The 21,371-nt window shown below is 37.0% G+C and overlaps 2 protein-coding genes across 13 annotated transcripts in view; one reads left to right on the forward strand and one right to left on the reverse strand.

The window, feature by feature from the left end:
- Nucleotides 1–360: 360 nt before the first annotated feature.
- On the reverse strand, nucleotides 361–5,954 carry NDUFB3 (NADH:ubiquinone oxidoreductase subunit B3). Of its 2 annotated transcripts, none has more exons than XM_080599740.1 (3): nucleotides 5,824–5,954; nucleotides 2,482–2,617; nucleotides 361–623 (listed from the first exon to the last, which is right to left on the reverse strand). In XM_080599740.1, the coding sequence occupies exons 2-3, from the start codon at nucleotides 2,613–2,615 to the stop codon at nucleotides 467–469; spliced, it is 291 nt and encodes a 96-aa protein (XP_080455866.1). In that variant the 5' UTR covers nucleotides 2,616–2,617; nucleotides 5,824–5,954; the 3' UTR covers nucleotides 361–466. The 2 variants fall into 2 exon arrangements, with proteins under 2 accessions (XP_080455866.1, XP_080455867.1); XM_080599741.1 differs by having other exon boundaries at nucleotides 5,828–5,945.
- The window catches only part of HYCC2 (hyccin PI4KA lipid kinase complex subunit 2), a 57,525-nt gene continuing 42,089 nt past the window's right edge, over nucleotides 5,936–21,371 (forward strand). For 3 of the 11 annotated variants that reach the window (XM_080599675.1, XM_080599665.1, XM_080599666.1), the window contains exons 1-2: nucleotides 5,936–6,074; nucleotides 6,493–6,536. The gene's annotated coding sequence lies outside the window, so the exon portion shown is untranslated. The other 8 variants (XM_080599668.1, XM_080599667.1, XM_080599673.1 and 5 more) reach the window with 7 other exon arrangements.

Here is a 21,371-nt window from a genome sequence, read left to right on the forward strand (position 1 = left end):
TTGGGTACTTTTTAAAGCTTTACGGTAATATTTTTATTTAGAGAGAAAAGTGGATAATAAGTTATACTTTTAAGAAATGATAAGTCATGCAAGACCACCAGCAAATAATAGCTATTACATCTTTAAGTAATACAATACAGTCTCTCTCTTAAAAGTAACACACATTCTTGATTCAATAGAATGCTGGCAGGGCTTTAAAGGACTGGGCTGACAGTTTCCCCTGTTCTTTAAAAGATGGTACAGCAAGCCCAAGAGCATGTGTGTATCTTGTTTTCTTTCTGCAGACAGAAGTTGAGGGAATTGCTCTGGCTACATTTTTTGATCCTTTCATAAAAGCATAATAAAACCAAAGAAACATGCTTTTTACCTGTGACATACTTTAATACGCATATTATAAGTACAGAATTGGCAATGGGCTTCTGTACATTTTAGTAATGAAAAAGCAGCAAGTTGTCATATTTGACCTTTAGTGATGGCCTCCATTCTTCTTTGGGGGAAACAGTGTATACTCAATGCCAAGAGCAACCACGAAAGCTGCAAATCCCCACTTGAGTCCTCTAGTAAAGATTTCCATTAAGGTGACAGGTTTTGCATAGCCACCCATATACCTCCAGACTTCATTACTAAAAGAGAAATAAAACCAAAAGAATAGAACAGGATCAGTGGAGCCACTGTGATAAATATAACAGAATATCTTTGGAAAAAAATCTTGATTCAACTTAGATATGCATTCAGACTGTAACATTTCTATCATTTAAGTACTGAGGTAACTGAAGTTAATGACATCAACTCTAAGCTGCTACACATATTAATCTACATGAGGTACAAATAACATAGACAAACAACACAATTCTAGTATGAGACTCATCTCCCCAAACTTGTTGCATATTTTCACTCTGAATCAAAATCAACCCACTGACTTGTAAGGGATAGAGTAACTACAAAGACTAGTCACGGTGCTATACAACATCTAGAATAATTCAATCTTGAAGGGTAAGTTTTTCCAGACATAGAAAACATCCCAGTGTGGAGACACTTCGTTATACAACACGATGCTTAACTATGTTAGGCAAAGTCAGAAAAGTCTACTAAAACTGATTTTATACAGATGAAAATAAGTTTTGCTAAAAAGTTAGAATATTTACAAAGCTGACCCTCTTGTCTCACTGTTCTTAACGCATTGTTATTCTAATGTTAGTCACTGCTGTGACTGACTACAGCCAACCACTAGATTATGCTGTGTAGTTCAACCAGCATAATCTACAGAAATCTATAGAAAAGAAACAGTCTCTAAGGACACCAAGTCTTTAAGAAAAAGGAAAAAACCCACATTTACATAGACACAAACAAAATCAGAACCATAATTTTGGTGGGAGATAGAGATTTTAACAAGGGGGTCAAGTATTTATGTTCACAGATCGTATTCTCTTGTGCAAATGGTTTCTGTGACTCAGGATGAAAGAATATTGGCATGGTGCAGTGTTTTCTAGTTGCTGTTACAGGATACTTATTGAAAAAGATGTAGGTTTCCACATGACATCTTTCACACAGCTTATTCCATATGGAATATGTACCTTAATGTACATTTGCTACAGAGATGGAAAAAAGTGCCATCAACCCCAAGCTCCTCCAGAGGTTATAGCATGCAAAAAGTTTTAAAGAGATTACTATTATCACTACAAGAAAGTGCTAACAGGTAAAGCCTCTTCTATGAATGCTCCCGGAGAAGTTGCTCATGTAGTTTTTCTTCTTACAGAAGAACTGGATTACACAGCGCAAAACAACTACTGTTTTATTCACCAAGATTGAAGAGCACTCAACCAAAATTTTACATAGTTTATGATGGGGGAACGCATATTAAACATTGTTTTATAGCTGCCTAAATGATCCAGAATTGCTCTAGCAGAAAAAGAGCAGGCATTCATTGTAGAACGGGACAACTGAGAGGTAAAAGTCTCATCTTCCATGATGTAAGTTTACCTTACCTTCCATGTTACATTCGTTTCTCAGCAAAATGAAATATATAGTTGAATCAAATTCCACAGTGTGCTAATATATTTCTTCTTTTCAAATAAAGGCCTCCTGTTGTTTATGAGCAATCCTATTTCTAGAATATAAGTTCCACTGACAACATCTGAGCACACAAACTCTGCACTGAAAAAAGATAGCCTTACTCACATGTGCAAAACCTAACATAACTTAAGTGCTTTGGTGGATGAGGCCCTGGTCACTGTGCTTGATCTGTATCATCAGGAAACATCACAAAGTACAAGAGTGCCTGTCAAAAATGCAGAGGCTGGTCAAGGTAATGCAGCATGTGACCTCTGTGCAAAAGAGGGAAAGGCATAACTAAAATTCTAATTTACTTATTGTAGATGAATTTTCACAATTTTTACTAAAGAAGTGTTGTCTGCAATGTCAAAATCCAGTTGATGCCACAAGACAACATATCAAGATAATTTTTGAGGCTCTTGCACTTACCGAGCCCATGGATCCCTAAGACCACGTTTAGCCAGCCTTTTCTGGACATCCTCTAGTGGAGTACCCTCCACCTTCCACTGCCTGTAGTCGGGGAGTTCTGTTTGGCCATGGCCATGTTCACTTCCATGCGCCATACCTAAAAGAAAAGATTAGAAGTTTTTAGTTCTCAGGGAGTCCAGCTTATTCTCCACACACAAGGACCAATATCCTGTACAGGAAGAGTGGGGAGGTTACAAGAAATCCTACAAAACACTAGTTTCTGCTTTGTGAACAGTGCACCTTTGTTCAAAGAGCTAAGAGACTGTGTAGCATTTCAGAAGCTGGTGATAAAGAACAGTAAAGCAAACTGTGCTGGACTGTATTATTTCCCATATAGTAACAGTTTACTATTTTGTCTGAAAACCTGCATGGTTGGTTTATTTATTATCAGCAATAGCCACATGTCTAAAGGCAAGAGTCTTCATATAAAACCATTTCCAGAGAATTAACAGCAACATTATGTTATTTATGGATTTATTTTCTCCTAATAAAAAGACCATCAATATGGACCTTAAAATACATAGCATAGCATAACACAAACATCGCCCAGGAACATTAAGAAAATCAAACAACCTAGGAGGCTAAGATAATAGTTCATTCAAGTTTGATATCAGAGTGCCTATATACACGTCACATATAAATATTTCAGAATCATAGTTTAAATACTCCACATTGGACTTTTTTTTTTAATATGTCATTTAAGAAACTGCATTACAAGTTGAGACTTGTAATGACTAGCTTAGTTGAGACTATTTTACTGGCTTGAAAGATATTTTACTGGCTGAGTTGAGACTTCGTCTTAACTTGACTTGGCTTGAGACGAAGTCTCAACTCAGCCAGTAAAATATCTCTCAAGTCAGTAAAACAGTATCTCAAGTTGAGACTTGTAATGATTGTAATGAATGGCTTAGTTGAGACTAGCCAGTAAAATATCCTTATCTGCATATTTAGAATTTGAAAGTGTGATGGAGATTGAGAGGTATCAAACTAACTCCATAACTAGAAAACCCTAGATAGAATATAAAACCAAGTAATTTTAAGTTAGTGACCTATGTGCACATTTATAGAATACTGTTATATTATGGCTTATCCCAGCTCCTTTAAATAACTGGAATCCAAAGACGTCACAGAACTTGACTTACTCAAACAACGTAATTGAATGTACATACACTAATATGTCACAGTTCAATTTAAATTTTAAAAAATGCAGTAGAAGAAGATTCAGATGTAAATATAAAAGAATAGGGCATTATGGTAGACATTAAAATCACAGAATCATAGAATCCTTATCCAATGGTAGCTTGTTACAAGCATTTATGCATATATATATCAAATATTAAAACCATGCAGAACTACTAGCTTTAAATCCAGCCATAACAGCATATTAAACACTTAGAAAATGTTCACATTACAACAGAAATCAGATTTTAAATCCCCCGCACTCCACCATCTCTTTAGTAATAAGTTTGGTCAAACCTACTTGAAAAGAAAATATGAAAGTAGACTTTTCCAATTAAAGGCAGTATTTGTTTTAATAAAGTGGTGCAGATATTATGCACACTAGTTAAAAATGTTAAAAATGTTAACGTTTAACTGGTTAAAAACTAGTTGAAAATGGCAAGTTTTCCATTTTATAAACTGTAGTATTGTTTAAAGTTATTTCGATCTTAGCATAAAAGCAGTAGGGAAGACCAATGTGAGGTATGTAGTTAGGAACTGTTAACTTTCCATTCACATCCTTATTATCCACTGCAGAAAGAAACAAGAAAACAATGACTTAAATCTTAGACAGCTGATCTGGCTAACCAAACAAAGAATTAAGAACACTATGTAAGGCTGGGCAGTATTGTTACTGCAGCAGTATGTATTTTGTAGCCCAGGGCAATCCTTCAATCTTCAGTACTGACAGTGAAACTAGCGTTTCTCAGGTGCTAATACTAAACTAAGAATTAACTGGTGGCATCAGCTGAAACTTTAGAATAAGAATTTAATGTTGTTGACTCAAAATTTGAACACACACACACACACACCTAACAGAAAAAAAGATGGATAATCAATTAAAGCACCCCGTGATGAAACTATCTTGTTTCCTAGTATAAAGCATATGGACTGGAAGCTGTTTAAAGTCACATTTCTTAAAGCATTGTCAACATTTATACTGTATGAATACTCATCTTGTTTAAACATGGCACCTTTTTTTAAATTCATATTTTGATGTTCCATCTTCTTTAAAAGTAGGCAAGAATTGACTGATTTTGACATTTGCTTAAACGCATAGTCTTTAAAACTGCACTACAGATGCAGATACAACTACATTTAGAATTTTGTGTGTTCGAAGATTATGAGGTTTTTAGGGATGGTAATAGATATTAGCTTGGACAAGCTTACATTCTGTCTCTGTACAATACTATGGCCACTACTTATTCTTCAGAATCTAGAAAGAGCACAATTTTATTCATCTTTATGGAATATATGCTTCATCCTATTTTTTTTTTTTACAGTTATATGGGAAGAAGACATCTAATTTAGAAGTTTTAGGTGCACAGCTCCAAGCGCATGATAGACTTCACATTTTTTCCTGTGAGTTTTAAAGAAACAAACGTGCAGATTTGTTGAACTAGGAAAAACAACAGCTTGTTTGTATCAAATTACATTAACGTTGTTATACTGAAAGTGCTTTGAAGCCCTGATTTAAGTGACAGATTAAGAGATTTCCAAGGTATAAGTAATTCATTTGATTATCTAAGCAGGTATATTGTAGGTTAGAGTGTTGCTGCCTTGTAAGTTGTCACCACCACCGCTCATCAAGCAGCTATGTAAGTTTTCTTATACTAAGTAGTATCAGGAAAAAACAAGAAAATACTAGTTCTCATTAGAAAACTGATAAAGGCAGATGGGAACGTGAACATTTTCAGTGAGACCACGAAAGGCTAAAAGAAAATAATGTGAATTTCCCATCTTAACACATATCTAGTAGCGAAGAGCTAATGCAATGCTCCTCATTTTCAGGAAAATTAAAAACACAGCTTCAAAGCCTGTGACTCCTAAAGAGCCCTGGCTGTGGGGGCAAGAACGATGGAGCAGAAAATCTCAACGAGAGCTGTACCACAGCCTATTGCTAGCTACCCCCTACCCCCAAAACAAAACAAACAAAAACCCTCTCCTACAAATATTTTCCCTTTTCCCAGAAAGCGCTTTCTAGGCACACGCCTAGCCCCCAGCCCCACCAGCACGCCCGAGGGCGGGCAGCGGCGCGGGCCAGTGCCGGTACCCCCGCGATCCCCGCTGCCGGCCCCCCGGTACCTGCCCGCTCCGTGCCCGGCCGCCAGGACACAGCCACCCGGAAACGGAAGGCAACGGCTGATGCCGGTGCTGCAGAAACCGGGACCTGCCGCAAGAGTTCCGCGCGCTTCCCGTTCCGTTCCCTTCAGTTCCTGCCGGGCGAAAGGAGGGGGAAGCACGCAGCCAATCAGTGCGGGGCTTGTTGGGAGCGGAAGCAGCCCAATGGGCGGGCGCGTTGTTGAGTTGCGGGGTCGGTAGCGGCTGGAGGAGAGGTGAGGGGGTGGTGGGGCCGTTCTGCTCCGCTTAGGACCGGAGCTGTTGGGTGGCGGCGGGTGGGGCCTCGGCCGGGCCGATACTGAGCGCCCCCTTCCCTTTCCCTCCTACCTTGACCGTCAGCTGGTGCCGGCGCCCCGACAAGGACGGAAGCGCGCAGGAGCTGCGAGTGCGGGGGCGCGAACCGTCCCTACCGCCGCCGCTTTCTGAGGGGAGTGGGGCCGCCCCTGCCTCCTCCCGCAGGGCACCGCGCTTATGTAAGCCCCGGGCCCGCGCGCCCCCCGCCCGGCCGCTGCCCGCTCTCGGGGCTCTGCTCGTCGCGGGCAGGAGCTGGGGGATTGCTGGGGGTGCTCGTGAGCCCGCCCGGTGCCTGCCGCTGGATGCGTCCTAAAAGGGCATCGCTGTTTGTTTCCCTAGGAGAAGCGTGGAGGCTGCCTGAAATTCTGGAACTGCGCTGAAAGGTAACTGGAAGTTAAGGGTTTTCTTGAGACGTGCGTTTCCATTGAGGTTACTGCTTCGTTACATTCAGTGCCTGTTCCTGGAGAGCTCGGAGTTTGGCGTGTTGTGGCTATATAATTATGAAGTGTTGATTGCGTGACTATCTGAATAATTATTATTATTTTTTTTATGTATGCTTCGAGGTTGAGTACATTGTGCCCTTTATCTGGAAAGAAACTGATAAAGGCAACCACTCAGTCACTGACTTACAAAGGCTTACACCATTTCTGTATTCTAGATACTACTATAATGTAACTTCTTTATAGCATAACAGAAATGCCAGGATACTGATTTTTGACAAGCTTATAAGAATCAGAATAAACCCTGTTTTATAATATGGTATTGACAGAATTTTAGGACAGACTGCAGGTTTGATTTTCGTTTTTCGTATCTGATGAAAAGATGTTTCTGGGTTTCAGTTTTTTTTTATGGGGATATTGGGAGAGCACGAGAAGGGTTCCAGGAAGAATGCCATTATCGTGTTACTAACAGTGAAACTGTTCTAAATACTGTGCCATCTGTTTAATCCAGGCTGCCTCTGTCTGGTTTCAGCACTGAATGTTTTTCCCTGGGAGGTAAAGTCTGCAAGATACAATGTCAGAGTGAGAGGAGATGCGTTTGTTTTTTTATAACGTGTTGGAGGATGGAACTGGGGAAGGATTCTTTATCTGTTGGGTATCAGGGAGTTAAATCTCCATCACATGGACAATGATTTGTCTGATACCTGTGAAGTATTTCTCCTTTCTTCTAGTGGCAGAAAGCTACTGGCTATGTGCTCAGCATCTAGTGTTGCTGTGGAATGTTGATATTTTCCTCAGAAATATTTTTTCAGTGATCTGTAAACACGTTAGATACCAAACAAAATAGTTTTCTTTTTGGTGGAAAAAGGTAAGGTCATGGCCTTGTGTTTTGTTTTGTTTGCTTGTTTTGTTTTTCATAGTGTATTTAAGTATGGCTTGATGATTTATCCATGAAGCCATACTTTACCAATATTGCCAAGCCTATCAGCTTCTATGTTCAGTACTGATCACAGCGGATTGACTTTGTGTGACCCATTGTAGTCAAACAGAATTATAGTGGAGGAGTACACTCTGCAAGATTCACCTCTAAATACACTGCAAATTTCAGGGTTGAACAAGGTTTTGGTATCTGTTTCCCCCCACCCAAGTACATAAAACCTCTTGATAGGACTAACTTTGTGCAGTTTATTGATTTGCTCTAGAGTGAGATTGCTTAATGTCTTGCTTCCTAAATTTCCTTTTCTTGCAGTATGTGCTGTACTCTTTCTTTCCAAAATAAAAGACTGCAGATATGGGGGATGTGATGTTTTGGGGATATAGGAAACTTTCTGAAGCTGTATCTTCACCAAATAAGTGAGTTTAGATAATTTAAAGGGACCTCAATGTCTTGTTATAGCCTGTTTTTGAGAAGTAAACTTCAATATAGTTACTCACTTGTTAAGGCTGGAACTATAGTGTAGACCAGGAGCTAATAAAGAAGAGAAATTTTTATCTTATGTAGAACATACTGGATATCCTTTAGGAAGAGAAGGTCATTGGGATTCTGTGTACAAATAATCAGTACTTTTTATGGTTTATTCAGTTGCTTTTTTTTTTCTTTGCTACTATTCATGGTGGTGATAATTTCTGGAAATAAAGTGTTCTAGGATACAGTTACATTAGTGTCTATCCAGCCACGCTAGTTGTGATTAGCTGGGGTTCCTGCTTATGTTAGTAGGTTAGGGGAAGGTGGCAAGGCTTTCTTTATAGCTTTCAGAAACCTGTGTTTCCAGAACTTTTTGTTGATGTATGTTCTAGATTAACAGGTTCATTGTTGGTACTATTCTTCTCTGCCTGTGCACACTAATGTTCTCCTTATCGGTGATCTGTACTGAGTTGGTATGCTCTTCCAGATTACTTTCTGGAGTAGAGAGCTGCATGACAGACAGTGACTTGAATTTTTTTCAACTTTGACATGACAAGAGGTGTGTTTTGTTTTTTTTCCACTTAATGTGTTAATACATACTTGAATTGCTTAAAACTAAATACTACGTATTTTTCTCCTGAAATTGCATGTTATTTTCTCAGGCTCTATGTTGGTTATTTATACTTCACTGGAAGCCTGTTTTTATTCAAATAGAATTATCATTCCTGCTTTAATTGCTGTAATGATTAAAAAGGTTTTTCCTTATTCCACCGTGGTTTCTTTAGATTTTTTTTTATTTTTTATTTTTTTTAAAAAGGCTATGAAAGGCGGGAAAGTAAGTTACCTTCTCAGGCTGCAGTAGAGCTAAATATTTCATGGATTGTATTATAATGTCAAACCACTGTTTCACTCCTCTTTAGGAGGAGTGATGTGCTCTTGCAACACTGTTAGTTTCTTTCTGTATTTTGGCAATCCAGAGATCATTCTTCACAGGAACAACTGTACTGGATTAATCTGCTATCCTATCTTGAAGTCTAAAGTTCTTGGATCCTGGTATGTGACAAGACCATTGTTTCAATCCTGCTTGTTCCCCAGGGCTAAGCAGTAGTTGGCAGCAGATGCTCTATTCTTATTCTTTTTTTCTAGGCAAGTGTATCAGGTTACTTCTTAGGTCAGCTCTCCCAGTCTCTCAGTGGGGATAATGTTTTGTGTAGCTTTTTCTTCCATGAATGTACCTAATTTTTTAAAACTCATGAGTCCGTGTATGGTTTTTGAATCAACAAGCATCACTATATATCTTGTGTTCTGTGAATAACTCATTCCTCTGTTCTGTTTTGAACCTGTTATCTGAGAACTTTATATGATACCCCTGTTTTCTGTAGGAGGAGGGACGGAATTGTTTGGTTATTTCCCAGACAGTTTGATATGAGTTTAGAATCTTTAAAATCAAGCTAATATGTTCAGTCAATACTTGCCTGGGCAGGAAAAGAATTTTAGCTTTCATTTTTTCATTTTCTTTCTTTGTTCCTTTGTGTAAAGATATAAACTAATATCTGGCAGTGAAGCTGAAGGCTTCCTCATCTGACTCCCAGTGAAGGCCATCTTTGCCGTAGGAATTACCATTTAGGAAGAAGTTCTCTGACTCCTGGGGAGAAAGTGATCTAACCAGACAGAGACAGTCATCAATCGTAGGTTTTGACTTGCTACTTCAGTCAGGTATTTTCATTTACAAATAGTATAGTTATAAGAAGTAATTTTTATTTAATGCTGTTTTTAGCTGTGCTTCCTTTGCAGTTGTTACCTTGTAGTAGATAAAATTTCATGCAGAATTTTGTTCAAGCAAACATTAACTTCTGAGTTGCATAATTTGCTCAGACATCTCATGTAGGCTCTAAAGGTAACTGTAAAACAGTGATGATGACTTTAGGAAATATTTGTAGGTGTTATGCATTATCTGACTAATCTTATTTTTCCTGAACCTTTCTTTTGCTGTCTTTTTTTTTTTTTTTTGGCAGAAACCGAGATTCTTAAACAATGGAATCACTGGAGGGTTGAGGTTGGAAGGGACCTCTGGAGACCATGTAGTTCAACCCCTTTGTTCAAAGCAGGGCCTACTAGGGCAGGTTCCTCAGGACGTTGTCCCCTCAGTTTTTGAATATCTCCAAAGGCAGAGACTCCACAGGCTCTTTGGGTAACCTCTTCTAGTGTTTAAACCACCTCACTTTGAATAAGTTTATTTTCTTATGTTTAAATGGATTTTCTTATATTTCAGTATGTGTGCAGATAGATGCAAATATTTTGAGTGTGAAAGTGTTCTTAGTTTGTGCTTGTATCACTAAATGAAGGTAACCTAGTTAGTTGGTTGAACTTTTCTCTCTGTACCTTTCCTTGGATAATTCATGCTTTTATTAACTAGACAAATAATTTGAAATGTTTTTTTTTTTTAACTTCAATCACAGAACATACATATGCGAGTGATTCTTTTCCCCCCCCCCATAGAATTCTGACCTTAGTCCTTAAATTTGAAGCATGAGGTCAAGAGGTAGAGGGGCACTTCTGATGAAATAGAATGTTGTTATATAGTAAAACCAAATTCTCTATTGCCAGCACCACAGAGAAGAAAATGTATAAACATAGATCAGGATCGGGTGCTGGGCAAAATAATACACAGTCTGCAAACTGTTCCAACACATGCTGCAAGTTATCAATAATTAATAAAAGTTTTGTATTGTAAGGAGAATTACAGTGTGGCCATTAGTCATTCTTCTGTTAGCATTAAATCTTTTGTCAAATATAAAACACTACACCCGAATTCATTATGTATTCAGTTTTCCTTGGAGCCAAAAAACTTAGAAAAGGTATGTTACAGATGTTTATTGTATGGCATTTATGTTCATATATAGTGTCTTAGGAGTAATAAATTATGTGGTTATGTAACATTTGTTTAATAAATCATGTATCTACTTTTAAACTAATTTGCATCTTTTTATTTTGTGCCATTGTAGTGTAATCTAGGTATAATGCACTCTTCTGGTGTAGTAGGCTGAACTCTGTTACAGTGTTACTCTGCTGCCATGAGATATCCTTTTCCTCTAAAGTCCTATGTTTCTCATCTAGAATCTATTTGAAAATGCTTTGTGGAATAAAACTGACTTAGTTATCTACTTCAATAGAAATTTAACTAGAAGTCACAATTTGGGTGATTTGTAAAAGAACGGTCATTGTCAAGTCACCTTTTTGGTTTTTCTTTGATTTCTGCTCTGCAGGCAGTCTGGCTTGCTCCTGTTGGCCACTGCTTATGTCAGTTCTGCTGCTTTGACCTCTTAGTATTATTCTGTAGAGCAATATGTATACTATGGTTCGAAAGTATTAGTTTATTTTTGATTGGAATATAGAGAACAAGAGATATTTGGAAGATTGCACTGGGTAGTAAACTAAAATGTCTATTGCAGTGTTGAACTTTATTTTTCTCCCAGTATGGAATATTGGGAATTGCCAAATTTCCTGGCTACATAATGCTGTTCAGCACAAGACCTGATGGAGGTTGATGGAGCAGTTGAAACCTGTTACAACTTCCGTTACAAATTTCCTTTTTGCTCAGATGGGTTGGCATGTGTGTACTGTTTCTGAGAGTTCTGGTATCTGTTTCTTCTTTCTGTCTCCTTCAGTTTTGAGAATACCCTGAGCTTTAGAAGAGGCTGGAGACCAGCCCCTCTGCATGTTTGCCTCTGTTTGGAATAGGGCCACAAGGTAGAAAACTTGATTTAGAAAGTATATAGTATAACAGTAATAGTATAAGGGTAAGGGGAGGGTATGTTAGTATATTTTCAAACTCTTAATATTCTAATAACAGCAATGAGATAGACAGATGATTGGTAAAAATCCTTTTACTTCAATGAAATTACACAAGAAGCAATTGAGGAATCTGTTAAGTAATAATAATGTGCCCTTTTACATAGAAATGTAAAGCATGCTGATGAAGGATTTATTCTAGCAAAAGCTTCTATTCCTCTGTATGGGTAACAGTGGAGAACTTTCCATTGCTTTTTTAAAGACATTCAGTTGAGCCAGAACAGCATGAGCTAAATATGGACACAGGAGACCAAGGAGAGTTTAGATCTGGAATGGAAAAATGACTAGTTCCTTATGTGCGTGGAGTTTTTTTTTTTTTTTAAGCTGTTTGCGTCTTGTTCTTGGCATACAGCAGGTCTTAGTCAAAATTACCGGGCTTCAAAAGTTTCTTTTAGATTGCTAATTATGTGCCCATTCTATTTCATAATTGTGATAGAGAAACCACGATATGTGGTGGTAACTTGATCTTGTCAACGTTGCACCTGTGCATTAGTTTCAAGTAGTAACATCCTTAAGTTTCTGGAATTTATTAAACTACATTTCTGGTAATTTTTTTGGAAGATAACAGAATGAGGTGTTGTTTTTGTCAGGCTTCATGCAAGCCATTCTTGTAGCTTAATGAACTGCAATAGACTGCAGCACTAATCTTTGCCTTGTCAGAGTAGCAAGAACTTCGCGCAAGTCTCTTAAGCAATAAAGTCTCTTAAACTAGTAAGTATTACCTATGGGAAAACAAGTAGAGCTGAGCATGTTGGGGTGGAAGCTAAATTGAATGAAAGAAGAAATACCTTAAAATATCAAAGTAATTTAAGCTAAGCGTTTATTAAACTGTGTTTCTGAGCTGTTTAATTTCATAGATGTTCTGTGACAGCAACTCTTCCTTTAAAACAAGATTTTCTTTATCTTCTCACCATAAACAGTGTTAGAACTTGAGAGAGCAAATACAAACTTTAAAATAATTTGCCCTGACTGTTAGCCCAGCCTGTTCAGCTGATTGCTGCAATGTGAATGGTTTAGGCACAGTTTCATGTCCAAGGGACAGGTTTGAGAAATGACTAAGAAAGGAGTCTGTTTTTCTGCATCACTGGTGAAAATACACACACGGTCATTCTTTGTACATACAGAAATGAAACTTTGTTGGTTCGTTAGTTGCTTCAGCCATAGAAGTGAGCAGATGCTTTTGGGACGTGCAGGTGTCACTGCACTGAACTCCTTACTTTGAGAGAGTGCTTTTTTTTTTTTCAAGTTCTGTGTATGTTAAATCCTTGCTAGCAACAGGCCTACTATGTTTTTTTTAGCAGTTAATTTTCAGAGTTTATATGGAAAAATCTAAAACTACTGTACCTATTTCCTTTTTAAATGAAGTTAAAATGTTGGCATTTTATGCCTGATTTTTAACTTGCCAAGTTAGCTCAAATAAAATCTCTGGAATTTAAAAACTAAAACCAACCAACCAAATCCAAAACTGTTGGAAATACTCCTGTAAATTCCATAATAATTTCTAAAAATTAACTGTATTTGTATTTTACTTTTTTTCCTAGCTACTTCAATGTTTATCTTGAGTAAAACTTACGATGCTAGAGCAGAGAAAAAAATGTGCAACTATGGAATTTCACAATTGTGCACAAATTCCTAATCAGGTTAAGGTTTGTGGATGTATTCCAGACTGAGTTAGGGGTCAGTGGGCTGTACTATTTGGCAATGATGCTGCTGAAATTGTGTAATCAAGTATTGTGCTGATTGGCACAGGGTGTTGTCGTCCCTCCACCTCCTCACCCTCGTCCCCATCTTTGTTTAGCAATGTATATTAACCAAATGTGCAAAGGTTGTGTTTGGTTTGTTTCCTTTTTGCCCTTTTTCTCAGACTTGAGGATATTGATCAATGCTAAAGACAAAACATTACTTAATGTGAGAAAAGTAGAAGAAAGTTCAAAGAAACTTGTGTAAAGATTAGGATGCCTCTAGATATTTATTTCATGTAATAAATTAAGACTTAAAAGTGTGCTGCAGAAAGCTTTAAAATGTTCTATTGGTCATTGAGAATATAGCTTTCCTTTTTTTGCCAGCTGCTGGAAAAGAACTTCTTTAGCACTGCTGCTTGTCCTTTTGCCAAAACGTTTTGTAGGAATGTTACCACATTTGGCTGGTGGAGATATGTGTGGGTATGACAGTCAACTGCTTATCTCTTCTACTAATGCTTCCATGATGATAACACACCAGACATTGTATTTGATACCTTATTTTAATACAAATTTTTTGATTTTTGTGAGATGTGGGAGAGAGGAGGGACAGATAAATCAACATTATTGTGCTGGTTAGGAAACCTAAATCACACTTTAAAGAGTTTTCAGCTTTAGCAAGTTTTGAGGTATTTCAAATTCATGTTCCAATAGGTAGGTTTTGATAGACAAAAATATTTTTTCCTGCATCTTTTGTCGTCATACAGAATTCCAGTAATAGTTATTTTATTGCTATTTCTGTGAACTATTGGGAAATTCTGCTTTAGTAACGTGTTGGCTTTGAATTGATTTGTAAGATTGTGATGACTATATTTTTCTCTATGTGAATGCAGACTGTACAGCGTTCTGAAATGTGGAATATTGCTATTAGTAAATTGTCTTTGTGTGCATTTGCCTTGTATCTATGAAAAATAAAAATAGTTTTTAGCATTTACTTCTTTATTGCTTGACAGTGTTTGAAGTTAGGATCTTTATTTCTTGGTTTTAGTTACTCAAGTGACACAGGACTGATTAGGAAACAAAATCATTAAAATATAGCTACAAAAGTTGTCTTATTATGCCAGTTGAATAGCTGGAAGATAAGGCAAAAAGCATAAGGATTTTTTCTGCCCCAACTATGAAACTCCTACTGCTCAGTGATAAGAAATGATTATTGCATAATCATATTAAGGACAAGTGTGTACATAATTATAAGTACCAGGGTACCGGGTATGGATTTGTACTTTGTTCAGAACAGTTTTCTCACACACTGAAGTACTCACACTTGGACTGTGTGAGTTGGACTTTTTGTTGGTGTTGTTGGTGTGTGCACCTTATCAACCTTACTTTTCAAGAGGTTGCTCAATGCTGTGCAGGTACATTGTCTGCATGCCAATAACCTCAGTGTTCCTAAACCTTCTGTCCGAGTTGCCTTTGAAAGAGTGTCCGTGCCTGTTTTGTGAATCATTATGTATGAAGGGTATTAGAGGAGTATATTCCTTGCAGCAAAAACGTATAACCAAAAAATCTCAGGTGCCTGGTGCTTGCATTTCAGTATGCGCTCACTATTCCTATCAACACAATTCCATAGGGAAATGGGACAGTGATGTATTTAAAAGGCTGTTTAATTAAAAACAGGCTTTGATTAAATTTTTTTCTGATGTATTTGAAGAGGATGAACTAAATTTGCTGTATAGCCAATATAATTAAAAAAAAAAAAAAGTGTAAGGTCAGAAATTTTACCTAGATGGGCAGCATGACTTACCAGTAGAAGAATAAGGAAACTGTGTATGTCGAGTATATTTCATATGGATACGTTTATATTTCAAGTGGATGTGCTATATAGAATTTGTTAAAGAAGACCCTTTTGCTTAATGTTTCAAAAAGTAGTAGTGTAACTCTTTGACATGTCTGCATTTAAGGCCATCTCTGGTCTTTTTCCAAAGGTGGATTTACTCAGGAAGACTTGAGGGAAGAAAAACATAATTCTACCATTGCTTTTGAAGACAGTTTTTAGCAGAACTATTTAGTATTACAAACAAAACCCCAGAGCTTCTCTGTGTATGGGTGAGGTTATGTAAAAATGGCTGAATTTTAGAACTTTGAGTCCTCAGTGAGCATTCCTGCTGTTGTGTTTTATGGATGCAAGAAAATGTATTTGAAAACTTAGAACGTTGTAAAATTGACAACTTGTAAAGAAATTCCATTTCTCCTTCCACACCAACCATAAACAGAAGGAACGTTACTCAGAAGCTAGCTGCATGAATTTTCAGTGCTGTTAAATCTAATTTTTGGTAATATCGAAAGACTCCTGCCTTCTGGAAGTATACTAGGACACTAGGATTTGACAAACCCTTTTGATTTTGTTCAGGCTATGTGTAGAAAATGTTCATGAAAATAGCAGGATGCACTTAATCTGCACTTAATCCCTCTCCCCTACTCCTCTTTTTCTCTTTTTCTCCATCTGCTCCTTTCTGCTCCTTTACGGAATTCACCAGTGGCTGATCTGGGGAATAGGGTTGTTTCAGTTGAAATCACACTCTTAATTGGTTAAGCTGCTTAGTGTGCTTAGTGTTTCATCAGAAACAACTTGTTTCCACAAGTTGTGGAAATCCTACCGCCTACCCCCCCCCCCCCCCGTATCGATCTACAGCTAAGATAAAAGAAATTGTTGCCTAACAGAGATCTTGTTGATGTAAATTATTTGTGCTAGGTTAAGATTACATTCCTAAAGAGACTGTATATAAAAAATTGCCCCAGAAAAAAAAGACTTAAATTTCTGGTTAAATAAACAAATAAATAAAAAGTCCCAGTACGCTAGTAACTTAGTGCTCCTCACTATTTAAAAATAAAAATAAAAAAATAAGCCACTTCACACTAAAAATATTAACCAGTTCTTTCCTAGGACCAGTCCATCTCTATCCTTTTCTAACATTAGTTTAAGAGTAAAAGAATAACGACTGTGTAAACACTGTGCATTGTGTTTAACTATTGAACAGTGAAGATTAATTATTAAACACATACCAAAGCAAAAGAGGAAACTTGTGTAGCTCTTGTACTGGTTTACATTTACTAGGGTTTTATTTCTCATACAGTTGCTTCACAGAGTTTATAATTCCATTGGATAGGCCACAGAATGACAGACCATAGTAAGCTGAATTTCAGAGTTTCATGAGAATTTTTATCAGATGATTACAACGGGCTGTGCTTTTTTTAGAGGCACTATTTCTTTGCCTGGTTTCCATGAAAGAGAGAGTCCATCAAAGACCATATAACCTCCAGCTCTGGAGGAATCCTGTTGAAGTTAATAGGTTTGGTCACTAGCATCAATTTATACAGGACAGTTACCTTAATCAATTGGGTCAATTGAGTGGATAGCTCATGTTAAGGTAGATCTTGATGGATCTGTGTTGTCCAGAATTAAGATGATCAGGAACATATCTTACTTATCACTTGTGGATTCTGTTTCATAAAATGAGATTATTCTTTTGTATTGGAATCAGACCAGTATTTTTCTTCTCATCTTGGGGATTGGTCTTTGCAGTTCTTAGACCCCCTCTCTAACTTTCAGAAAACTAATATAAGGCAGCTATACTCTGAGCAGTTTTGAGTCTGAAAGCTGAAGCATATCTTGTGTTTTTGGATTGTTGATGCTATGCTGCTCCACCTGAGAAGAGCAAGCAGCCTGTGTGTGTGTCTTAAATCCTCTTCATAGTTTACATGCAGGTTTTGATTGCCTCATGTAATCCATTGGGTCAAGTGGAAGATGTCTGTGCTGAATGATGTATCTGAGTTACACATAAGAAACTTACGTGAACATGCAATAAAGGAATATATCCTAATGCTTAGGAACATTTAACTGGCATTTTGAAACTGTATGTTGGAATTTTGTATTTTTAATGTCATAATACTATTCTTTAAATGATACATTATCTTAGCTATAATTGAAATAAATTTGTATTCACTTGTTTAACAGTTTATGGATATGTGTAGGTAAGTGTAATGATGGCGGGAGAATCTGACACTGCAGCTTCATTTACTTACATTCTACTTCATAGAGCTGAAAACTTTACCATCTGAAGTTGGAAATAATAGAATCTTTCAGCACAGGTAATGACAGGGGATCCTTTGTGTCAGCTCTCTTTGCGAATTTTTAGGGTAAAGGAAAGAAGCATAGGTAAATTAATTCATGAATGTGTAAGCTAAATTCTAGTTTGGGTAAATTGCGGTTGGAGGCAGACATTGCAGCAAGAAATATATGCTGGTATCTTAATGGTCTGAAATTGATAGAGCACTTCATTTTTGATGGCTGTTTTCATAATATAACATTAGTTTCTGTCAAGGGAGGATGGCATGGCTCAAAAATGGGAAGCTGCTTAGAAACAAGTTCATATTTCTTTCCTTTGTGGGCAAGATTGCTGTCTGTTTCAGCGTAATGTTTGCAGTCTTGTTCTAAAGTGTGTGTTGAGGCTTTTTGTCTTTTTGTTTTGTTTTTGTTCCCAAAGAAATTCTGTCTCAGGATTTAACTGATAATTGCTCATTTTTAGTACTTAGTACTGAGTGTCCCGTAACTGTGGTTTTGCAAGTGTAAGCCTGCTGTTATACATATAGCTTTTTCAGACTACGTTTTTACTGTGTGCTTCCTATCTTTTAGCAAAGTCTTTCTTGATTTAATTTACTTCATGAACCAAAACTCTGTACCAAGAAGTTGCTTAGGAGAGGTAGGGTTACACAAAAAGTAGTTTGCATGGAAATGTTTTCTTAAGTGAAGAAACTAATGAGTTGCAGACAAACTAGCATAGGAAGAGTTACTACATATGAACTAATGCAAAGGGAGGAAAGCCTGTATTGTTTAGTGTAGGATGGGTTATCGCACAGGATCCTGACAAGACAATGCTTTAGGTTTAGTGTAGCATGACTGTATGAAGTTGCTTCTAAGGAAACTGGTGCTGAGAGAATGTATAAGGTAACATTTCTATGGCTAACCTACATGTGGGTGTTATATATGCGTGTGTGTCCAGTCTTCATAATAGAATAATTAATACATGCGCTGCTGTGTTTAAGGCTGCAGGATAACTCCTTTTAATATATTGTTGTCACCAAAATCCCATAGGTAAAGCAGAGGGAGTACTTATACATGTCTCTTTCCACGTCCTAAGTTGTCTTAACTCTTTTTCTGCTATATTCATTGCATGAACTCCTAAGAGAGATTTAGCTACAAATGTACAAGGTATGACTGTGGCTTTTTTCAGGTCCTTAGACTCTGTGAGACAAATAGGACTTAATTTTTAATTAATTTTTTCCTCTGGAAAAAATTCACCTGACTTCAGCTTTGCACAAAATTGCTCTGTGCAATGCAGTGAAAATGTTAGCTTTATAATCCTTTATTTTTTTTAAACTGTGCTATAAAGTGTCTTTTCATATTTTCATTCACACTGCCCTAATTGTTTGGCTTTCAGCATGCTACCAAAATTTTGCATCTGCAAAGCACAATTTCAGTGTAATAATTATTGATAGAGGGCTTGGCGGCACAGATTTCTGGTGCTTGAAAAGGCACAGTAGATGGTCTAGGTCTCAGAATGACTTGGAGGCTTTTGGGGACAGATGGGATGTGTCTTTTCTTTATACCTCTTTTGACAGCAACTGAAATTTATTTGACCCTTGTCACAAGAAACATCTCACCCTGTGGATGTATGGTATCATAAAAGTTTGCAAGAGTGTTGTCAATCTTTGGCCCTTTGGTGGTAGGGCTGCCTCGCATCATTTCCATATAACTGTCTTTGTTGCTGGTATCCGAAAAGCAATTCTTTTTAGCCTGGTTACCATTACTGAGTCAAAGGAAGTAATGTCTTATCGGAGTGTTTTGCATGACTAAGGCTTGCCTAATAAGACTTGCAATCTAAATCCCACATGTGGAATAAATATGTCAGTATTTATATTTTAATGTTGAGATGTATGTCGGTCTGCTTAAGCTGACAATTAAATTACCTAGAAAGAGTCTGTCTTCCAACTCCTTTTTTTATTAAAAAGAAGACTTGAACTGATGGTTTAAATTAATAACTGTCCAGAGAATGTTTTCTTTCTTTCTGTCCTCGTCAGTTTTATACCTTGCAGAAGTTTCCATTTCCCTCTGCTATGGAGTTGTTATGGCCAAGACAGTTCTGACAGATTGAGTGTACCTGTTTCTAATACCAGGTTGCGGTTGTGGTTCTGATTTGTTGATGACAACAGTTTTTGAATTTATTTTTGATGCCTTTATCAAAATGGCAGCATATATAAGTGTATATTAAAGATGATTGCTATAGAATATATTTATGTAGATGGATAGAATGGGATTGTAATGCTATCTGTGATTATGTGTTTATTATAATCATGCATATACTTTTAAATCAGTACCAGAAGTAATCTATGAACTTTTCTCATAGAAGCCTGTGGTTACCAAAATTGAACATTCTCACGTTTGCATTTAATGTCCTCATTATAAAAACTAGTCTTGTTTTCTATGGGGATCAAACCAGCCTTAGAGTCAATCCCTTTTCCAGTGTGGAAATCAGAGCATAACATAGCTGTTTAATATAGTCTAGCATGCAATCTGACTGCAGCTGGATGAAGATATTTATGCTTATATTCTGAGCAAATAAGGAATAAGGTGCTCCTAGGAGAATATTTTGTGAAGCATATCAGTTTAAGTACTAGCTTACACCATTAAGTTTTCTGCTTTATTCTTTTTGTACAAAAAAAAAAAAGTAATAATGTAGAACAGGTATTATAAATATGTATATAAATCTCTTCGTATTGCCCTCATGATATGCTATGGTGAGTCCCACTCTTACTATAAGGAACAGTATACAGGAGTCTAACATTTCTACCTTGTTACATTTTAATGTTTTATTTTGTATTATTCTGTTACAGAATTCCATTCTACCTTTTCTACCAGTTGGAATTAAGTTCTTTTAAGGCATGCAGTTCTTTTTTTCCCTTTGAATTGTAAAAATTACTTCTATATCTTTAATCTAAAATTAGAAGTTATTTTTCACTATCGTTATCCTCATTACTTGCCTCTTAAACGCTTTTCTGCCTGATACATATTTTCTTTCAGGATGCTTGAATCAAATGTGGGCCAGTATTTCAAATAAGAGCATGCTATCAGTTTTGTATGCTCTGCTTACATATTTTCAGAACTACTTTGCACTGCTTTCGTGCTGTTAAAAACCTCGATTTCGTTTCTGGCAGCTTATAAATTCCTTAGCAGATGTTTTCATTAAGTGGTTGAATGTATTATCCAGTCTTTTTCCATTCAATCTTTTAAAACCCTGCATTCAGGAATAACGCAATGTGAGAAGTTCAAATTGCTTTCTGTTTTCTGCAGTTGTCAGCATGTTGCCCAGTTCCCTTTCTGTAGAGGTCATGTACAGTCTAGTAATGGGGTGACAGGAGAGGGGAGGATGTTTCCCGTGTAGTTCCAACCACTTTGTCATTTATTTTTCTTTCTTTTGCTTCCCAGAGTGTTAATTATATTAAACCAAGTGTTCTTATTATGAACCTAAGAACATTCTGGATCAAAGGAATAGAATGTTGATTTAGTTGAAAGTAAAGATCCTTTCTTGCTGCTTTCCATGCTACTTTCTTACAGATGTAGCAGGGAAAAGTCTTTCTTTAAATACACTTCTTTCCATGTTCAGTAATGAATTGTAGATATGAGAAGAGTGTATACATAACTTGGAAGAACAAGCTGTATTGATACTTGTGTTTTCTGTTCTTTTAGACCTGCTGTCAGTCAGTAAGGTTCTCTTGCAGGAGTGA

This window comes from Anser brachyrhynchus (assembly GCF_964034855.1).
Source record: "Anser brachyrhynchus genome assembly, chromosome: 7".
NCBI lineage: Eukaryota > Metazoa > Chordata > Aves > Anseriformes > Anatidae > Anser > Anser brachyrhynchus.